This window comes from Tursiops truncatus, chromosome 12, assembly GCF_011762595.2.
Source record: "Tursiops truncatus isolate mTurTru1 chromosome 12, mTurTru1.mat.Y, whole genome shotgun sequence".
NCBI classification, from domain to species: Eukaryota; Metazoa; Chordata; class Mammalia; order Artiodactyla; family Delphinidae; genus Tursiops; species Tursiops truncatus.
Genome location: NC_047045.1, coordinates 75,831,492 through 75,854,232, shown reverse-complemented (window position 1 = coordinate 75,854,232; position 22,741 = coordinate 75,831,492). Strand labels below are relative to the sequence as shown.

General features: G+C 38.1%; 1 protein-coding gene across 1 annotated transcript in view; it reads left to right on the top strand.

Moving 5' to 3' along the window:
* Positions 1-22,741, top strand: part of SYNE1 (spectrin repeat containing nuclear envelope protein 1) — a 457,027-nt gene that overhangs the window by 142,359 nt on the left and 291,927 nt on the right. The window contains exons 14-27 of the mRNA XM_073789748.1: positions 4,034-4,130; positions 4,846-5,048; positions 6,856-7,020; positions 7,482-7,634; positions 8,631-8,774; positions 11,017-11,190; positions 13,171-13,329; positions 13,629-13,793; positions 15,516-15,650; positions 18,225-18,383; positions 18,584-18,792; positions 19,444-19,552; positions 21,295-21,459; positions 22,385-22,552. Coding sequence (XP_073645849.1) covers positions 4,034-4,130; positions 4,846-5,048; positions 6,856-7,020; positions 7,482-7,634; positions 8,631-8,774; positions 11,017-11,190; positions 13,171-13,329; positions 13,629-13,793; positions 15,516-15,650; positions 18,225-18,383; positions 18,584-18,792; positions 19,444-19,552; positions 21,295-21,459; positions 22,385-22,552 — 2,205 coding nt within the window. The remainder of the gene's footprint in view (positions 1-4,033; positions 4,131-4,845; positions 5,049-6,855; positions 7,021-7,481; positions 7,635-8,630; positions 8,775-11,016; positions 11,191-13,170; positions 13,330-13,628; positions 13,794-15,515; positions 15,651-18,224; positions 18,384-18,583; positions 18,793-19,443; positions 19,553-21,294; positions 21,460-22,384; positions 22,553-22,741) is intronic.

Here is a 22,741-nt window from a genome sequence, read left to right as displayed (position 1 = left end):
AAGCATATGTAAGTAAAGAATTATTACTAATGAATAAAAAAAATCAGTACTTTCTGCCTACTTCATAGACATTCACTGAGCTGCTAATTTGAAACTGCTAGGTAACATAACTCTCAAAATTATTTGTAAAATTGCTAATAACTCTACAAATATATCGGGTTTTAATAAATATTTCCTAATATTTTATCACCTGATAAAAAATACATATTTATCGCTTAAGCTTCTATTTCAAAAAGGGGTTTAAGGTACTTGTAGTTTAATAGTTTTAATAATTGTAGGATATTGATATTTTCTATGTGCCAAGTGTTTTACGTGTGTCATCTTCCTTCTCAGTGATGACCCTGTGGGCTGGGCATTTTCACATTGTTTCACTGAGGAAATCGAGCCTTTGAACGCTCAAGTCACATGCTCCAGGTGGCAGAGTTAGTAAGAAGTGGAATCTGGATTTGAATCCACATCTTTCCGAATCAGAAACCTTTGCGCTTAAGTACTGAACTTTACTCTCTAACAAAATTGGCTGGGAAGAAAAGGTTTTTTTGTTTTTTGTTTTTTAAACCGAAAAGACCAAATAATTAAAGTGATCTCTTGCAGCGCAGTGAACTAAAGAATATAGTTCACATAAGTATCAGTTCCATTTAATGCTGGTCCGTAATTGACTGTATTTTACACTTCCATACTGCAACCTGCTAGTTACTATCATGTCTGTTATGGGCGGCATGTTATTAGGGCAGGGTGGGGTGAGGTGGGAGAGATTATTGAAGCCTGGACACCAGTCACATAGAAATGTGTTGAATCATGGCTCAACTACTCGCTACCCATGTGACCTTATAAATAACTTAATCTTTCCCAAAGTTTTAATAACCGCAACAACAATAATAGTAATAGAATATTAGGGATTTTTTAAGGAAAAAAGACTGACTCATTATTGTTTTCCTTCTGTCTCATACCCCACAGAGCTTCTCTCATTCTTTCGAAGTTTTTGGGAAAATCATTCTCTTTAGAACAGACTATTTCAAGGTGCATGAAGACTTTCAAATAAAATCATAAAATCAGTTTCTTAAATATAATCCTTCACTTGGTTTCTAAAAGAAATGATTGTAATGAGCCGTATGCTGCTACATCAATAAGCAAAGTAATATTTGGGATGTAAGGGTTCCATAATTATCTCTTCCTTAGTCTGAATTCTCAATTCAATTTTAGTCATCTGCAAAAAAAAGATACTTTTTACAGGAGTTAGGGAATTAGAGAACTACATAGGGGCTACCTAAGGTACGTAACCCCTGAGTGCTCAAGGAATTCTTGGAAGATACTTCACAAATGCTTGTTGATTAAATTAGGCCACGTGATCCTGGTGAGAGATTACATACTGTAATGTAAATCAGAAGATGATTGGTTTGAATTGTTCGTGACATAACCGTGTTAGTTAACACATGCTCCAATTTTACAATGGAAGAAATGAGACAATGTTTCATTCTTTCACATAAAAGAAGAGCTCTTGGGAGCGTAGCCGATGTGAATACAACAAGTAATGTGAACATATGGTCTATTATTTGTAATGATTTTATTAAAGTATATAGGCAGTTCTAATGAAACTACTTCTCAAAGTTGATTTTTAAAATCTTAAATTGTCTGGTTTACCTCCCTTTGAGTGAAATTGATGAGCTTTTTCTTTATTATATCTATATTTATCTTTTGAGAGTAGAAAGTTAGTCCCTTCCACCAATACTTTGCATTTTGTAGCATAGAGAGATATCTTATTTTTCTAAAGTGCCACCAACTTTAAAAGTCCCTTGACCAACATGTCTTATTTGTTGAACTTGATATCCAAATGTAAGCCATATTTTGAAAGAAATAAACTAGTCCTGTCACTGTTATTTTAAACATAACATCTGTGCTTAATTTTGCATTCTTCTGACAGACTTTATCTAGATAGCTCACAGCAAAAAAGGTGATTGAGCAGTCCTCCTGCTAAAGTGGTTCTAATAGACAAAATAATTTTGTTACTAAATGGAGTTACTCAGGACTCAGAAAAAAAGGGCAAAAATAAATGAAACAAAAATTAAAATAACAAGTAAATTTTCTTTCTTCAAAAATTAATTACCTAGTTTTCCTCATAGGAAAGCTCAAAAACACTTAAATGAATCTTGACATTTATAATATGCTAAAAGCATTCTCCCCACTCCTACCCTAGACCAAAAATGAAACTGGAAATAACTTTCCTCTTATTCAATTATAATGAATTTGTAAACCACTCTAGCAAAAGCATGTGTAAGTCTTAATGTCCAGTATAGGCACTATTTCCCATTTATTTGACACTTTGAACAACTTTTTTTCCATTAGCTTTTTGGAATTTGTGTCCAAACTGAACGGAGACTCTTGTTTTAAACTTTGACAAATATATTTATCTCTTCAGTTTCTTACAGTGTCTTGAACATTAGGTGTAATCTTCCGTTTTTGATCAAACCAGGACCTCACTATTTGTTAAATTATTCAAAATTTAAATTCTACTAAATTACTCTTTCCCCACTTGCGGAGCAGGCAGAGGTTAAGGGAGTAGGACATTAGGCGAAATCATGAACTAACCAATTCTCATGCAAAAATAATAAAGCGTATTAAAGTTATTGAATAAGGTATTCATCAGGGAACCCCATCCCAGGTAGTTCACAGCTTTCTCTATTCATTATATCTTTGAAGAATAGTTACTATATAAGTAAATGCAAACATAAAATGATATGAAATGTATTTTTTGTGTGTGTGTGTGTGTGTGTGTGTGTGTGGTGTGCGGGTCTCTCACTGTTGTGGCCTCTCCCGTTGCGGAGCACAGGCTCCGGACGCGCAGGCTCAGCGGCCATGGCTCACGGGCCCAGCCGCTCCGCGGCATGTGGGATCTTCCCGGACCGGGGCACGAACCCGCGTCCCCTGCATCGGCAGGCGGGCTCTCAACCACTGCGCCACCAGGGAAGCCCGATATGAAATGTATTATATGTATTTTTAATATAATCTTGAAATACTATAAACTTCTATCAATAAAATCTAGGGATGTCTATGAAATTGCTGTATGAATAGTTTTGCCTCTGCACACAAACATTTTGCATCTCCATATTAAGCATTCATCAACATCCTATTCAGGACTTCAGCTGGTTTTTGAAGGCTAATTTTGTATTTTATAATAGTGACACAAAGTATTTTACTGAGTTTACATCATAGGAACTAATTATGCTATTAAAAGAAATTAAGAAGCCTTTGGTAGTGTGTTGTTATCTATAATTACATTAATTTTCTACTTTACAGAAGTAGGAATCATCTCTGAAATAGGAATTATTTCGTATTTCCTGGAGTTAACAATAATAAAACTCACCTAAGGACTTTTTGTATATTCTCAATTTCATAGTATCCGTTTGCTTATAGTAACTCTAATACATATGTAAGTTGCATACAGACATAGATATAGACATGTCTTACCTTTAAGTTTTATACTAGGTAATAGAAATATGACAGCATATGGATAACGTGGATGGAATGTGTGATTATTTAACGTTTTTCTACTTGTAAATATTTTTGTATTTACTTTTTATTTTAAGAAAGTGTGCATTGCATTGTGCCAGTTATTTATAATCTGAAGTTCCTCAGAGTCATGATTCACCAGAATTATTGTTCAAAGAGCAACAGAACCCTACAGCTAAAACACAGTGGGACACTTTACAACCTTGTTCCAAATTTAGTGCTTTTTAAATGGTAGCCCCAGGTTCTCTGCAGAAACTTCTGTCTCTTCTAAAAGCAAACCCTTGGGTGGAGGAGAAATATAATATTTTCTCAAAGTAGGAGTGAATTAGAATTAAAAGTGTAGAATCAAGTTATATTCTCAGAAATAATCAGGTTATTTATGGCAGTTGAATTAATTTGATATTTTTCCGAAGAATGAGGTTGGTAGATTTGGGTAACATATCCGCATACCTATAATGAAGAAAATTGACTTTGGCATGTCTGTGTAAGCCAGTATTGGTTATCGTTTAACCATTCCCTTTTTTTCTAGTCTTTTATAGAAAATAGCAAGTTCTTTGAACAGTATGAAGTGACATACCAGATCTTGAAACAGACAGCTGAGATGTACGTCAAAGCTGATGGTTCAGGTAAAACGCAAGACAGAATTGGTTGCAGTACTGAATACAGCAGAATTTAGAGCCTACAGGTTGCAGTATGATCAAATTATTTTTTTCTCTGCAGAATCTCTGTGTGACCATGCCATTGGCCTGGAAAGCACATACTGGATTCAGTCCCCTTGACTTTGTGCAATGCCTATCCTGTATAATCATATGCCTGTGTGTGTGTATGTCTGTGTGTGTGATCTTCTAAGAGAGAGGAAAATAAGCATTCTTTTCCTAAATTGTAATGTTCAAACCTATTTTAAATTCCAACGGTTAAAGGCAAAAAGTGGACTGACTTGAATATTATGAAAACTTAAGTTAGTGTAAAGACACAATTGTAAAATATGTCTGTTTCAATTTGCAGATATATCTGTCATATTTGCTGAAAATGAACTACAGCATTTGTGATTATACTATATATGTGTCTGAGTGCATATAAGATGCAAACAAATATATGTCATTTATTGCATCCCATTTATCAGGAATTTTAAATATATCATTGCCTTTAATCTTTATAAATACCTATGAGTAAGGTATAACATGTCCCCAACATTAGCTGAATGTAATTCTAACGTTATATCTGTTGAATTTAAAATCCTAGGAAGAATTAGGAATGCACACCAGTGTATAGACCGTAGAAAAAAGGTGTGGTGGATTTAAAATATAAAATAAGGATTATAGTTTGTTCTATCCGTTTCAGTGGAAGAGGCTGAGAATGTGATGAAATTCATGAATGAAACCACTGTCCAGTGGAGGAACCTCTCAGTGGAAGTCAGGAGCGTGCGCAGCATGCTGGAAGAAGTCATTGCCAACTGGGACCGATATGACAATACCGTGGCTAGTCTTCAGGCTTGGCTAGAGGATGCTGAGAAAATGCTAAATCAGTCAGAACATGCCAAAAAGGTAAGACTGCTTCTTATAAAAGGAAACAAGCACAGGTGAATTTAGAAATAGGAGATTTTCACAGCAAAGTTGTCTAGGGAGCGTTATATATCTGAAAACGTGTTACAAAAATCTTGACCTTGCCTGAAGAGCCTGATTTTCAGGTTATTAAATTATTTTAGACCAAGAGATAGGCTGCTTTATAAAAGTTGTGTTAAAACAGCGTTTGACTTTTGCATTCAGAAGAGCAGTGACCCATGGAGCAGTGGCCAAACCCAATAGGCAGCAGAGGGCGCTATACACACAGTAAGGTCTGGGCTTGAAGGGGCAGGTCCAGTGCACAGCCTCTGAGGATTTCCTAATTTAAGAGAAGATGAAAACAACTTTGGCTAAAGTAGTACTAAATCTGTGTGATGGCATACACTGGTTCAACAGATGGGTCACTACATTTTTGTCTCTTTGGCTATTCTTTTTGGGATTTTTATCAACCCTCCGTCAACGGTCTTATTCTCGGTAGGAGTGATGTTTTTCCTCCGGTTACAGGAGTGTGTGTTTTTTTGCAAGAGTTAACTGTTTCACTTTAATAACATTTACATTAAAAGATCACATGGAATGGACTGATTTCTGTATATACGCTTCTGAATGGGAGCTTGGTATTTTTCTCATGGAAAAACTATTTATATGTATGTAAAAGATTAAAATGCCAGATTCCCATTAAGAAGTATAGGACTTATATTAGAATTACTGCTTGTCATGCAAGATTGGTTCTTCTGTTACTGTGTTGTACCAGTAGATGTATAATTTTTATGTTTTCCCGTTCTATATTCATATAGATTAAGTATTTTTGTGTAGCTGAGCAACTGTAACCCACACAGATTTTGGCTTTTCTTATTAGACTGGCAGGGCCCTAGTAGATGTCATGTGTTAATTTCATCCAAGGGACTATACCCACCAGAAACAGAATTGTTCTCATCGATCTATCTAGGAAGTCCTCCTGCACATGGCTTAGGAAATCGATTTTGAGTTCTCTTTGGTGTCCTTGGTTTTTACCGTGGTGTGTATGTGTGTGTATGCACAGGCGCATAGGCATTTAATTCGAAATCAAGCGGAAGCTGTTCCGTAGCCAAGTGTGTAACCTTAAATAAGGAAGGATGTCACTGTATTGTGTTCTTGGCCCAGATCATTTAATTTTTTCCTTCAAGGGTTTACCTCTGTGATTGTTAATTATCTTCATGTACAGTATTCAGATTTTAAAATCAAAAGTTGGGAGTTCCCTGGCGGTCCAGTGGTTAGGACTCTGTGCTTTCACTGCTGAGGCATGAGAGGGCACGTGTTTGATCCCTGGTTAGGGAACTAAGATCCCACAAGCCACGTGGTGCAGCCAAAAAATACAATAAAATAGAATAAAATCAAAAGTAACAGGTCAAACGATTTTTAAGACACCTACGTATTTCCCTAAAATATTATACCTTTTAGATGACTTTGGCACTGGTATTTACTAGCCTAAAGACTATAGGCACAAGTCCCTTACACTCACAGAAATTCAGCTTTTTCCTCTCTAAAACAGGAATAACAAAATGGTCATCATGTTTTGTTTTGTCTTTAGCAAAAGATATTGCATATATTCTTATAAAAAGACATTCAGCGTTTCTAGTTCATATTTTTGACCTTCTTTATTAAAAATTTCCATTTTGCAAGAAATTTAGGATTCACCTTAAAATTTGCACAAATTTTAGAGCAAAGATATTTCCCTGAGTCTGGCTACTTTCGTATCATTTATTAACTTTTGGTGTATGGTTTACAGTAGCGTGCATTGTTTCTTGTGTAGGATTTTTTTCGAAATTTGCCTCATTGGATACAGCAGCACACTGCCATGAACGATGCTGGCAATTTTCTGATTGAAACATGTGATGAGATGGTTTCCCGTGATCTCAAACAGCAGTTACTGTTGCTAAATGGACGATGGAGAGAGTTGTTTATGGAAGTCAAGCAAGTATGTTTTTCAGATCTATTTATGCCTAGAACATGGGTGCGTCATAAATGTGATCAACAGTCCGTTTAGAGACACTTTTATGGTTATAGCATGGGCTTATTAAGGCAGAGTACAGATGTGTTTAGAACCGTTATGTTTATATTTGGTCCTTTATTCTTTCCCATTTGTAATGGAGGCACATAACAGAAATGTAAAGCTTGATTAAGGATTATGTTGACATATGGAACCTACTTATATGGAATGATTCATGCATCAAATCATAATTTGTTGCTTCTCTGCTAGTTCCTTTCTTCTTTTCACAGTATTTGGACTAACTTCAAGTGTATCTAAAATAAGAATCAGGAATTAGAGTCTTTCCTACCACCTAACCATTCCAGAGAGTATGTAGAAGGGAAAGTTACAAACTTCCAGAGTGTTGTCTTAATGGCTTTCGATGTTGCCCCCCTCCCTTTTCTTAACAGTATGCTCGAGCTGATGAGTTGGACAGAATGAAGAAAGAATACACAGATTGTGTTACTACCCTGTCTGACTTTGCAACTGAAGCCCTTAGGAAACTTTCAGATCCCTTAGAAGTCTCTTTTATTAATGTCAAATTATTAACTCAAGACTTAGAGGTGAGCTGATTTTCTAGAACACAAAGTGAAAAACGAATTCTATTGTGAATAGAAAGATCAGTGAAGTTACTTAGGCCATTGCAAAAGCTGTTTCTATGTCTCCTTGACATCATTTGACATGTGTACATATCCTGATTCGCACCTCTCATAAAAAAATTTATTTGAATGTTTTGAAGAGGTTTATTGACCGACTTCTAAATAGTATTTTAATTGAGATTTTTTAATTTTCTACAATCAAATTATAAAGTACTAGGAAAAAGCAGACGTCTGGAGTTAACACCTCTACATAAATGCCTCCAATGATAAAGGATTTGCTAAATGAATTGTGCTGTTTACATATTTTGAATACCCTGCAGCTCTCAAAAATGAAGTAATGGAAGAATATTAATGACATAGAAAGGCTTTTCCAATATACTATTAAGTAAGGAATGCAAAAATAGTATCATCGTTTTTTTGTAAAAATAAAAAATGGGTGTAAACACACAGGAAAAATACTAATTTTGTTCAGTAATTTTAGCAGAGCCTTGTGGTGGTAAGGATGTTGGCTCTGGTGTGAGAAGACTGTATTACATTTTCTTTAACGTATTATCTCTAATTTATAAATTTCTACAATGACAATGTATTACTTTTTTTAAAGAAAAAGTTGTTTCATTTTTAAAATCAGAGGAATTGCCCCAAATTGTTAACATGCATTTACGTGACATAATGTTTCCATACTACATTAACATATGTATTTTGAAAGTGTAAAGATTACCTCAGTTTATCTTTAGGTTAGCTTAAGGATTATGGTGACTTTTAAAGGAAACATTTATTTGTTTGATATTACTAGTATATCATATATTAGTAATGAAGGGAAGTAGTCATTGGAATCGCCAAAAGATGATGACAGGTCTAGAGTTTTATTCAGAGCATACTGATTTGTGTCCAGTTGTCAGATCTTGAAATTAAGAGGAAATGTATCATGTGGTAATGTAGCTGTTTCAATGATTCATGTAGGATATTGAGCAGAGGGTGCCTGTGATGGATGCTCAGTATAAGATGATTACAAAGACAGCACACCTCATTAGCAAAGAGATCTCCCAAGAAGAAGCTAACGAAATGTTTGCAACCATGTCTGGGCTCAAAGAGCAGCTAACCAAGGTGGGAAAATATTTTAAAGCATGACACTCTATGCAGGACCAACACTGCCTCCAGCTCACCTTACTCGTTCTCTGTCATCATGTGCAAATCATTTACTTGTTAGCAGATCATATTTTTATTTCTTATTGGGATTCTTCATCTAGTAAGTTTGTCATGAGTTTTAAAAATGAAACTATGGAGCTGATACCAAGCATTACCTTTATTAATTTAGAAGTACTAGTAGCTGTATTTTATAGAAAGATAGGCCTCCTCTGGGAGGACAGAGGACCAATTGAAAGCCATAAAACAAAGAGGGAAGCAAGGGGAGAAGAATAGGAAGAAGAAGGGGGAGGAGGACATCATATATTTAAATGAGAAAGAATTCCCAAATACCTTTTATTGAGATGTATTTGACATACGTCCACTCTAAGATTATTTATGGTATTTTTCGCTTACACAGCCACAATGCAGTGAAAATTCTCCCTCTTCATCTCACAGAGCTACTTTGGATTCAAGATAGATACATTTATGCCACTTCTGTGCAGGAAGCTCAGTGAATATCACGCACTAGCCATAAGCCTTTTCTGTTCTATTGAGGGATTTTCCTTAAGAGTTTGGAAGTTTCACTGGGATTTTTTATCTATCTGAAGTTGAATTTTATGAAGATGATACTGTGGCAAAGTCCACTTAGATTTTGTAATTAATATCTGGTAAAAGAAAGGAGTGATTATATAAGTGAATGGAAAAATTTCATCATGAAGAATTGGACAACAAAGGAAAAAATAGCAGAAAACCCTGTTAATTAGGAGAGGAAAAGTAGAAAGAGAATAGCCAATATGAAACCAGCTGTGGAGAATTAATGAAAGAGAGGAATAAGTGAGATAGATGAAAATAAGAAGAATCATGGCCATGAAAGATAAGAAAATTTTGTCCAACTGGTATATAGTAGAATGGCAATTTTAAATTCTTTCAAGCAATCGAGTTAAGATTATTTATAAAGATTGGGTACAATTTGGAGTCAACAACTTGTAACCTTCAAGCAGCCTTTAGAGCCCTGTCTTGGGCTAGCACATCTTAGCCTAGGTCGGGTTTAGTGATTTACGGAAACTTCTGAGAAAGCAAAGTACTCTTTTAGACACACGTGAGTCATCATGCTTTCTTAATTGCTGCTTTAGACGTAGCATCTTGGTAAGTTTCCTGTTGTATCCAGGGAAGACTTCTAAAGCACACTGATTTTTATACATGTCAGCAAATTCTCTTTATTTTGTTCTGTAATTTTAGCTGAGCCTTGTGGCGATAGGACAGGAGCGTTCTTTAGATGATTTTCTCCTTCAGGCAGTGCATCCAAGAGCATGAGAATAATTATAATGTAAGGAAAAGAACAAAGGGTCTACTAGTGAGTACTTAATTTCCTTTCTTGGTTTCCAAAAGTAATGCTTTGGGAGAAACTCTAAATAAAATGAGGGGGACGGGAAGTTCTTGCAGGATCGTATGAGGTGCTGGATTCCGACATAAATGTGACAAGGCTGGATTCCGACATAAATGTGACTTTATGGAGATCTTCATCTCCAGGAGCTCATCATGAAGATAAAGACAATGCAGGTGTATAAACGAACAGCATTTTTTTAAAAGACAAGTAACAGATGACGGCTGGGCCAGTTCAGACTAGAGAGACATGTTCTTGCGTGAGAACCTTTGTGAATAAGTTTGTATATGACATGAGCGCTTGTCATGAGTGGGATGTTGATAGGGGAAGAGTAGCAAAGTGTGGAGCTAGGAGGAGGTTAGGAAAGCACAGGGCCTCTCTGGGAAGAATGAGTCAACACGTTTGTAAATTTGTCTACGGTTAAGGTATCAGGTAGTAGAGTTCTTGAAAATAAAGTTGGAAGGCACAAGTTGGTCTAGATAATGTAATTCATGACTGTCTTAGGTCAGCTTCTGAGGCCAGAGGGAAGATGGGTTTCAGAGTTTATGAAGTGGAATTTGATGCCATCTGGCTCACCAACATCATTTAGATGAGCAAGTGCTATCCAGATGGATGATTTAGATGAATTTTCATGAGAAAACTCCATAGCATTTACTTGTCTCAGTGGTATAGCAGTAGTAGTTTTTTTTACATCAAAATTTAATAATACACAGGAAATACTAAAGAATGTCACTGGAGCACTGTAAGCCCAAAATGACCCTATCCTGAAGAAAACATTCCTGAGAGCTATGGTCCTTAATGGGCTTTAATGGCATTTTTGTCTTTGCAATTTTAAAGGTCAAAGACTGTTACTCTCCGCTCCTTTATGAGTCCCAGCAGCTGCTGTTACCGTTGGAAGAATTAGAAAAGCAGATGACGGTCTTTTATGACTCACTTGGGAAAATCGATGAAATGATGACAGTTCTTGAGCACGAGGCACAGTCAAGTGCTCTTTTTAAACAGAAACGTCAGGTAAGGAAAAGCCCCCTTCAGGAGATGGAGTTAATTTAATGCGTGTGTGATAAGACTGAGGTGCATATGATGATAGGAATTCAGTGACAGGACAAGAAACCTTTTTCTAGACTAGTACTGGCAACTCAAAACAAAAACACATGTCTAAAGATGAAAACCCTATCCACCATAGATAAAATAAAAATTTTATATCTCTCCTGATACTTATATATAGGTATATTATATAGATAAAATTTTACAGATAAATTTTAAATTGTATCTATTTAGCTATATAAAAAAATAAATAATTGCATTCCATTTCTAGCCAGTATCTATCATTTGTGTCTTACGAGATCTTTTCTTGCCTCTAGGACTAAAAGGCAATATCCTCATAAAATTGACCTCATGAAAATGACCATAAAATTCGAAATATATTTGGAGTACTAACCATTTTTCTTTGTCTTATTTTTAGTAAGCAGATCTGTATGCAGAACAGCCTCCTACTGAGTGTGCAGTTAATTCACTTATTTAGTTGGTTTATTATAAATCAACTTATGCATCAGAGGAGGGTGAAACTGATGGGTAAAAGGTTTGCCACCATTGTCATCGAAATAGATTCATGGAAGGGAGGCAGTGTCACTTAGCAGAAAGAGCAGAGAGTATCTGACGTGAGTCAGACAGGTATTCAGATCTGATACAGCAAATTACAAAGCCTTGATTAGCTTTATTTCCTCACCTTAAAATGGGGGTGGTAGTACTAAGTCGAGAACTTCTCGTGGAGGTTACATTAGATATTCTATGATGTGACTAACCCATTAGAGCACATACTCTATAGCCGGTGGCAACTAATATTTATTATTAGTATTATTAATGGTAAGCCAAAATGATTATGCCACCAAGCCCTATTTTAATGGGTTCTCATTACATTGGATAAAAATTGTTTTTCATTTCGAAGTCACAGTGCCATTTCTTACGTTCCCAAATTGCTATAAGTTGCCGTCAAAGAATCGTTCTATGATTAAAATTGTATTTGATATATTAATAATAATAAATATTAATAATACTTAATAAGAGTTGGCTAACATATGTTACTCTTTTATCTCCTAAATCTTCAAAAGGAAAAAGTGTATCCTTGCTCTGTTTTCCCAAAACAAAACAGAAACCTTGCTCTTAATAATTGCATCCAAGTTACCCAAACTGGTATCCAAATAACCAGTTTGAAATATTTTTTCAAAGCAATTAAGGATGTTGAAGTGCAAATGGTATAGATTCAAGTCAAAAAATGACTGCTTGCCTCGGGCTGAGCTGAATAGCTTCCATGCTGTCTAGCAAATTGCCAGGATCCTACGTTACAATCAGAGATGGAAGGGCCTGTGAGTCACCATTGCTTCTCATCTGCAAATGTGTGACAGTTGCCAAGTCTTCCCAGGCCCTTTGGTCTGCTGCCTTTTTTGTTAGGATCCGGGGTCCACCATTTTATTAATGAGGTTGATAGCTTTGGAACCTTAGGAATTCAAATGTTGTGTATTTTAGGGTACAGAATGATTTATAATCTGCTGCGTCTGACTTTCAGTAAAGTATTTATAATGTGCATTGGTATTAAATGTATTAAGTCAGATTATAACCTGTTGTGTAGATTGATTTCATAATTGTCCTTTCAATAAATTATGGGCCTGTTAGTTGGAGGAATGCAGGTACTAGGCAGATAGCAATTTTGATGCTCTGTCATCCTCCGGATGTTATTAAGATGGGCATGAAATGTAAAAAAATTCAGAAAACTCAATGTGACATTTAAATGCCTCGTGTAAAAAGCACTGACTTCAGTGATTGCTTAAAATCGTGCTCTTCTGAAAAGCAATACTTCTCTGTACTTTCGATTTCACTCACTGCTGATTAAAAGCCTAAAAGCTATATAATGCAGTTCTTATTGTTTTGTAATGGTTACTCTCTTTCTTTCTTGCCCTTTTAAATACTGTTGTTGTGGGTTTCCTTTCCCTGTAGGAACTGTTAGCTTGTCAAGAAAGCTGTAAGAAAGCCATGACCCAAGTTGAGAAAGGCAGTCATAGTGTTCAGAAGTTTGTGACTTTGAGCAACGTGCTGAAGCATTTTGATCAGACAAAGCTACAGAGAAAGATTGCAGATGGGCACGTTGCTTTTCAGGTAAGTTCTCTGCCTGCTTTAGAGATGTGAACTAGGGAAAATTCCAAGAAGGAGGACATGGAATCATCGCGTTTCATGTCTTCACTCTTGGTAAATGCTTCATCTACTGGTGTTTGGAAACCAATAATTTTCCTTCTGCTTTCTCTAATATTAATTAATATTTAAGCGGGTTGATTATTCTCATCATAATGAAATGTATTCTTTCCAAGTGTTTTTTGAAAGAAACAATACTCTTTCACAAAATGATATTTTCAATAATGAGAGATCAGTATCCCATTATGATTATTTTTTCCATCAAGAATATGGTAAAGAGAACTGGAGATTGGAAGAAACATGTGGAAACCAACAGCCGCTTGATGAAGAAGTTTGAGGAGTCTCGAGCAGAGTTGGAGAAGGTGCTGAGGATCGCTCAGGAGGGCATGGAGGAAAAGGGGAATCCAGAAGACCTCCTGAAGAGACACACCGTGAGTGCATCCCGTGCGGGCCCTTGACCTAGAGGCGTGGGAAGACCATCTTGGAGGAAAAATAAGAAGAGCATAAAGATCTAATACAGAGAAGGAGAGAGAGAAAGCGAGAGACAGAGAGAGAGAGTGGGAAGAAGAAGACAGAGGATGAGGAAGTGGCGGGGGGAAAGAGGAGGGGGGAGGGGAGGGGGGAGAAATGAGTTAGGAAGGAAGAAACTTTTTACATATGAGACCCACAGAAATGGCAGCAAAAAGAACCTCAAGAGCAGTTGATGAGCTGCCTTATAATTGGCCATTCTTAAGCCCCTGGGGTAGTAGAGAATCACGGGATAAATAATTCAGGCTCTCCAAACTACTAATTCATTATTTAACTGAAAAACTCTTTCATAACTAACGTCTTCTTTTTAAGAGATAACTTTAGGTGGATGGCTATGTCTTTGTGCTCATTTCATAAATCTACCGTATCACAGTATAACCATGTCACTTGAAATTCGGCAGCTGATCTACAACTTGACCCAGTATTGTGAAGCCATCTCCTTGTTAATCATACTCATTTAAATCATGTCAGTATTGCAGATATGAGTAATCTGTTAAATGGTGTATGGAGATGATGGGCCCTCGGAGAACATATATTTTGAGTTAGGTTTCCTGAAATTTCAGTGGATATTTGTATAAAACACACTCTCAAAGGACGAGTGCAATGTATTTGTGATGTGGCTGACTGGATTTAGGGTTAAGGTCTGTGACCATCCAACATCTCGTTCAAGTTTATACACCTCTACTGTGCGGTACTTTCTTTTGAATCACTGTTGTTTCAAAATACCTCTGCACACATAATCCTGAGACTTTGTGAGACTTAGTCATGTGACTTTGTGCACATGTTGTATCTGTCTGCTTGGGCTACCATCAAAAATACACAGGCTGGGTGGCTTAAGCAACAGGGATTTATTTTCTCAGTTCCGGAAACTAGAAGTCTATGATTAGGGTACTAGCCTGGCTGTGTTCTGGTGAGGATTCTTCCTTATGTGCAGATGGTCACCTTCTCACTGTGTCTTCACATGGCAGAGAGTAAGATCTTTAATGCCTCTCCTTATAAGGGCACTAATTCCTTCATGAGGGACCCATCTTCATGACCTCATCTAAACCTAATCACCTCCCCAAGGTCCCACCTTCAAATATCATTACCTTGCAGGTTAGGGCTTCGACATGTGAATTTGGTGGGACGGGATGGTGGCGGGGAGGGGGGGCAACACAATTCAGTCCACAGCATGTGTGCTCGTGTGTGTGCTTGGTGTGAACACAGAAATGGCTCATAATGAACCAGCAAGGTCTGGAACACGTTGCCATTAGGGAGTGAGGAGGGATTGTGAGGATTAGTCCTGGCTTCTACTCAGCTCTTCTTTTACCAGAGAGGAACGAAAACCCTATCACTGTGGGATCAAGGTTTTAAGATCTCTCTCATTGGCTTTCTAGAATATTCTACCAAATGTGAAAACTGCAAAGATTTTTTTCTAAAACATGAAAAGCCCTAGTTGAATCAGATATGGTGATTTCTGACTCATAACTGTAGATAATTATAGTTAGTTCCTGAAAGAAAAATGGTAGTTGCCCAGAAGGTTTGAAGAGGGCAGCAGCTGGCTGTGTGACTCCTTCACTGTCTAGTGTGTGACACTGCCTTTATCTGCCCAACACTCTTGACCACTTTCCCCCTCTCCACGCCAGGAGTTTTTCAGTCAGCTGGATCAGAGGGTGCTCAACGCTTTCCTGAAAGCTTGTGACGAGCTCACCGACATTCTCCCTGAGCAGGAGCAACAGGGCCTGCAGGAAGCCGTTAGAAAGCTCCACAAACAGTGGAAGGTGAGTCAGGACAACATGGGGGTGTCGTGTGTCTTGGATGATGGGCAAGAGCGTGAGGGTGTGAAGGTTCAATTGTCAGAGAAATTTAGAAATCAGGGAAAGTTGTCATAGTTACTTTTCCCATTGAAAAAGCTGAACTTGAATAAAACAGGATAAAATATGATAGAATTTGGTTATTCCTATTTTTAAGTAGCATCAGTTTTATCATAGTACTTACGAGTATTCTTTTTCTTTTCCTGATTATTTTTGGGGGCAGGAACATCAAGGTGTTTAACTTTTTCAGCAACATTTCTTAAACTCTTCCCATCCTAGTTACGTTAGGTATGCTACTGAAATTACAAGAAATATTTCTCATTTCAGTAGCATACCTAACATAATATCTACACTGTATATGTATATAAGTATATGTAATTGAAGTTTTCAAGGATTTTGCCATCTGGTTTAGCTTGTTATGATTTGAAACATACAAATCAAAACATTGATGTTAAGGATTCAATGATGAACAAAGCATATTCCTTTTCCCCCAAAGAGCTTAGATTCCAGTAAGGGAGATGATTAGTTGCAAAATAATAAAAGTATAATATATAATAAGTCCCCCAAAATATATTGTGTAGGCAATATATTGATGAAAGCTTTGAAAGAAAGAAGTGGGTCCACTTGGACAGGGGAAAACAATGAAGCAGGTAATTAGTTTTGAGCTAAGACCTTAAAGAAGCAACAGATCTGGGGGCGATGGGGACAAAGAAAGAAAACCGGAGGGTGTGCCAGTGGGGACGCAGGGATCCACGGGTTCAGCCTGACTGGAGTGTCGTGTGCGGGGCCTGTCCGTGGAAGCCGACTTGAGAATCTGCATGTCAGGGGAAGCAGCTGCAGGAGAACAGAGACCCTTTGAAGCTGTCGTCCTTGAGGCGGACTGGAGGAAGCTGCTCGAGCAGCAGGTTCACAGTGCTGCTGTGAGGGAGTATTGAGCGGTGAATCTCATATGTACTAGAGGAAGGAGTCACGGGGTTCAGAAGATAGGCAGCTGGAACACTCTCTATCAGGTCGTGTTATTGATACTTTCTGGATTTTTTTTTAAACTTTTTTTATTTTGGCTGCGTTGGGTCTTCATTGCTGCACACGGGCTTTCTCTAGTTGCGGCGAGCAGGGGCTACTCTTGGTGGTGGTGCGCGGGCTTCTCATTGCAGTGGCTTCTCTCATTGTGGAGCACGGGCTGTAGCGTGCAGGCTCAGTAGTTGTGGCTTGTGGGCTCTAGAGTGCAGGCTCAGTAGTTGTGGTGCACGGGCTTAGTTGCTCCATGGCATGTGAGATCTTCCGGGACCAGGGATCGAACCCCTGTCCCCTGCATTGGCAGGCGGATTCTTAACCACTGCGCCACCAGGGAAGTCCCCGGATTTCTTTTTTTTAATCTCATTAATGTAGACTAAAAAATCAGTCCTTTGCATAGGAAAAACACAGTTAAAGAAATCCTTTTTTAAAAAATAACAAGGACCTACTGTATAGCACAGGGAACTATAATCAATATTTTATAATAAACTATAAGGTAAAAAAGTCTGAAAAAAAGAGATATATATGTATGTATAACTGAATCACTTTGCTGTACACCCGAAACTAACACAATGTTGTAAATCAACTCTGCTTCAATAAAAATTAAAAGAAAGAAATCCCTTTTTACTTGCTCAATTTGAAAATTAAAAAAAATAAGATGCCTAAAGAAATCCAGGCTTTTTAAGATGTTTTTGCAGCCTAATATTATCATATATGTACTATGGAATAGGGACTATAATTGAAGGCTGTATTTTACTTTACATACACACACACTTTTAAGCTCTCTAGGATATAATCTGTCCTATTCTTTCCAAAGCCCTAACTCATTTTCCTCTTCAGTTATCTCAGTGTTTTATTTTAAAGATAATCTTTTAAATCCATAGGAGACAGGTTGGCTAAAATTAAATTGTAAGACTAAAGGTAGTGATGAAGCTTATGTTTGTATCAAAGAAGAATGTAAAAAGTTTCACGTTGTTCGCGTGCCGGCTTGCTCGTTTTCTCAGTGTATGCTCCGAGGAAAAGAAGACATGGCAGGTGGTCGGAGCTGTGGGCTGCTTAATCCTGGCTTTTTCACTGATTATGTTTCCTTGAGTTCCTTCCCTTGTGTAGTGAGTATAATATCTGTCCTTCCTACCTCACAGGGCTGTTGAGAAAATTTAAAGGGACACATGCTAGGAAGAGGGTATGTGGAATCAGTGTGTGATTTAAATTTAGATTCACGTCGAGTTTTTCTACTTAACCCTGAGCCTCAGTGGTCTAATCTTTAAAATAGGAACATTAATACCGTGTGGGGCTATTGTTAAAGTTAAGCAGAATAATCACTGTGGAAACACACAACTAACAGCAGGCTGAAAAGATTTTCTGTGGTCCTGGTACTTGGAAAAATACAAAGCACAGCAGCCCGATGGAGACAATAGGTATTAAATCATATTGGTCCTAAAGGGACTATTTCAGGTTTCCTGCCACTTCAGTTGGAAATGTACAGAAATGGTATCTTATCTTTCGGAATCGTCCCATGGCATGTAGGATCTTCAAGGAGAAGCTCCATATCATTTGCTTCACCTGAAGATCGAGGTGGAGAAGAACATGTTTTTAGCGTCTGTAGAAGAATGCAGAGCTGAGCTGGACCGAGAGACCAAGCTGGTGCCCCAGGAAGGCAGCGAAAAGATCATCAAAGAGCACAGGGTACGTCCCGCACACCTGAGTGCAGCCCCTCGAAGTCACAATGTTCCTTCAAGCATAGACCTGATACTTTCATTTGGCTCTGAAAACACTCAATAGCTTAATTACTTTATACTGCTAGACTAGATGAGTATCTGCTACGAAAATTTGAAAGTCTTGTGTGGATTCTCACAGGGATTATAAAAACGTTTATTGCTCATTAGATCTTCTTCAGTGACAAGGGTCCTCATCATCTCTGTGAGAAAAGGTTACAGCTTATTGAAGACCTGTGTCTGAAACTCCCAGTCCGGGACGCTGTACGGAACACGCCTGAGACCTGTCACGTGACACTCAAGGAGCTCAGAGCTGCCATTGACAGCACCTACGCGAAGCTGGTGGAAGACCCAGACAAGTGGAAGGACTACACCAGCAGGTAGTCTTGGGGTTGTTCCCAGAGAAGGATGTAGTCTTTCCTAATTCCGTTAATTCAAACATCTTTGCAAAACAAGCCATGATGTATGTTTCATCTCACGCAAGAAAGATAATCAGATGGTACAATTGTGTTCATGCTCTGATACAGAAATGCCTCATTTAATTTAAAGAATGAGTTTCAGTCAGAAACAGGGTGAAGCACTTTACTTCCAAGTGTCCCAGATGTTGCCTCTTTGAAGCAAAATTAGGCAATCCCTTTCTCCCCGATTTCCTCACGTCCCTCAAAAGGGACATCTGCCTCTTTGGGTTTCTGTCTCACTCAGGTGGAGACACGTAAGGCCAGACCTCAGGTGGTACCTTCCCCACTCGCAGGTGCCCAGGCTCTAGGACACACCCTCCTCCACCGCCGAGGTCCATCCGCTCTGCCTTCTCGTTCCTTCAAGTGCCTGAGCACAGGGGCAGCCATTCCTGTGGAAGGGACCATTGCCGGGAAATTTGTTAATCAGTTTGCTAACCAATCGAATGAAATCTGTTAACCAATTTTCTAATCAGTTGATTGTTAAATTTCCATAAATAAATTCAAAATAGAAAATGTATTCTAACCATGGGGATATTTTCTCCCTTTAATAAGAAAATACCTGTGTTATTTCAGAATTTCTGAGTTCTCCTCTTGGATATCTGCAAAGGAGACCCAGTTGAAGGGGATTAAGAACAAGGCCATCGATACTGCCAACAACGGAGAGGTTAAACGTGCTGTAGAGGTAAGTTCTGGGCCATTTTTTGTTATTAGAAAATATCCATGAATAAAAAAATAATGATAACAGTCTAACTGACGTTTTCTTTCTATGAAGAAATTAACTTCCTGAAAATTGTCTTAAAATAAGTTTTCTCCTGGTACTGTGGAGAACTGCAGGGGTTTTTTCTATGGAATCATGTTAGCTTTGAGATTTAGTCATGCTCAGTGGTGCCTCTAATGCATCTTTAGCTAATGGGGATCCTGAGAGGAAAATGGCACGCATGGGTGTACAACACAGCAGAGATTTAAGAACTGTCCTAGAAAACAAGAACCCTAGAGGTTTTTATTATACATTTTCACCTACTCAAAAGACAGGTTATAGAAAATCAGGGAATTGGGCAAGGTCTCTAAGCATCATTTCTATGTCACTTTCAGCCTGGATTGGGTCAGCCTCTGTGAGCATGAGTACCGCCTGATAAACCCAGCCAGGGCAGCAGAACCTCAGGCCTGATAAACCCAGCCGGGGCAGCAGAACCTCAGGCCCGAACCCAGCCAGGGCAGCAGAACCTCAGGCCTGATAAACCCAGCCGGGGCAGCAGAACCTCAGGCCCGAACCCAGCCAGGGCAGCAGAACCTCAGGCCCGAACCCAGTTTGCATTCTGTGAATGGCACACAGCAATCCTCTCCCTCTTGGGTTGGCTCTTGGTTTTGTAGACACATGCTATGGTGAACATTCTTTATCTTTCAGCATTTTGCACCCTTGCAAGTCACAGAGTTGCTGTTAATGAGAATTTATTTCCTTTCTATTCCTATCCTCTGATTTCCATTTTTTCCTGTTAAATTTATAATCCCCTTAAATGCTAACGGTACTCAACGATATCATGCTACACCTGTAGAAGCATATTTATGTTTGCTATTGGTTGCTGTTACAGAACCAAAACAATTCACATCTTAGAACGAAGAAATCACTTGCTTCTAAAACCAACCATTTTCCTCCATATGCATTTGCCCTGTAAGACCCTCTTGTAGCAGTTGGAGGCCCACAGCTCTCATCTACCCAAAGCTGGTGTAGGAGGGAGAGGCTGCCCCAGTCACCATTGCCCTGGTCCCTAGACCTACAAGGGCTGCGGCCCGGAGTCTTTCTGGCATCGTCTTGGCCAGTCAGCTCTCCCTTCCTGGATTACAGCTGAGCTCCTGTCTGTGCTTCTTTCTGTCTAGGGTATTCACCTCCAAAAATTAACCACAATGAGGCATAAAATATGAGTTAATGAAGTTAAAATAAATCTTTAGGGCATCTGTTATAATATTCAACAAGTAAATTCTTCAACAAGAGAAATCCACTAATTTAAAAAAGGACTCTTTCTTTTTTTTTCTTCAAAAAAATACTACGTTCCTTCCAGCTCACAGAAAATAAGGTGACAAAGTATATAATTCCCAATTTCACATATTCTTCTACAGTACTTTTAGAAGCATCTTTGTTGTGATCAAGGAAATATATAGACATCTAATTTTGGAGGTAATTTTTTGGCACAGAGAGTACTGATTTTACACATTGGGTATTGGAGTTGGGGAAACATTTCTTTCTAGCACTTGTAGACTTTGTTAAAGATGTGACCAAAAAGTGAAATAAGCAGGCATTCTCTTGGTGAGTGAATGCCTGGCTCTCCTACCTCCACCTGACAAACCTTCTTAGGTTGAGTACTTTCTTGCTGGAAAGTTATGATTCACAGTTGTATTTTGTACATCAAAGGTGTTCTTTCATTCCAGGAGATCAGAAATGGTGTTACCAAAAAAGGCGAGACTCTCAGCTGGCTGAAATCCAGGCTTAAAATTTTGATTGAAGTCTCTTCTGAGAATGAAGCCCAAAAGCAAGGAGACGAGCTGGCAAAATTATCTAGTTCCTTCAAGGCTCTTGGGACTTTGCTGTCGGAGGTAAAGCATTTACTCATCCTCTAAATGGACAGCTCGGGGTGAAGAATCTGGAAGGTTCCTTTGGGTTGCAGTTTAACAAGTAATTTTATAAAGAATGTGTAGTTTAAACAGAATAGCTCAGATACTTATGCATATGAAGATTGGTGGGGAAGATGGGCAGGATGTTTGCTTTATGGTCTGTGACGTTATTGGATGTTAGTTCAGGTTAACTATCTATATTTAAAGTACAAAGCTTATAGATCCACACTTTGAGTCTTACTAAAAGCATTCTTTCATGGTCAGTTTAAGGTTAAGAGCCCAGGCTTGAGAGTCAAACGATCCCAGTTCCAGAGCTTAACTCTGATACCCCATTTCCTACGTAACCATGAGCTTGTCATTTAACATCTCTGGACCTTGATTTATGTACTTGTAAAACAGGGCTAAAAATACTTACCCAGAAGGTGGTGTCAAGAATTGAATGCAATGATGTATGTAAAGCACTTAGTACAGTGCCTGGAACATAGTAAATAACTGATAGCTAGTAATAATAAAATATTCATGTTGAGTCAGCAGGCCAGTAAAGTCTCTTTCGGGCAAGATCTACTCATTTTAAACTTGATATACATTTCAATGTTTATAGTCCTTTGTAGATGATACAAACCCATCTACTCCATTTCTAGTAGGGCCACGTCTACCCTTGAAAGAATATTTTTACTGACCAGGTTATCTTACGAATCTGATGAGTTTGTACATGGGAAGATAATGTAAGAATGTAAAGTATAATAAATAGTTATCAGGATTTCTTGAAATCATTTATAAACTAGCATGGAAAAATGATCACTTGGAGGACAAAGTTCCCTGATTCTGAAAGATCTGAAATTCTCTACAGAAAATTAGATGTCCCTAATCTAACAGTTTGATCGATTGATTTTTCATGAAAATCTAGGTTGAAAACATGTTAAGCAACTTTGGAGACTGTGTCCGGTACAAAGAAATAGTCAAGAGTTCCCTTGAAGAGTTAATGACTGGCTCTAAGGAAGTCCAGGAAGAAGCTGAGAAGATCTTGGACACTGAAAATTTGTTTGAAGCACAGCAACTACTCTTTCATCACCAGGTAGGATGCCTGTTTACTTGAGTGCATTTATGCAAAGTTGTTTAGTTACTGAGAACCAGAGAAATGGAGAGAAAGTCTATCCACTGACTGGAGGGGGAAGATGGGGAGCTTGGGAGGCAACTCAGACGAATAGTTAAAAAAACCTGGCACTTCTGTCCGCTCTATTAAACACTAAATTTTTTAGAACAT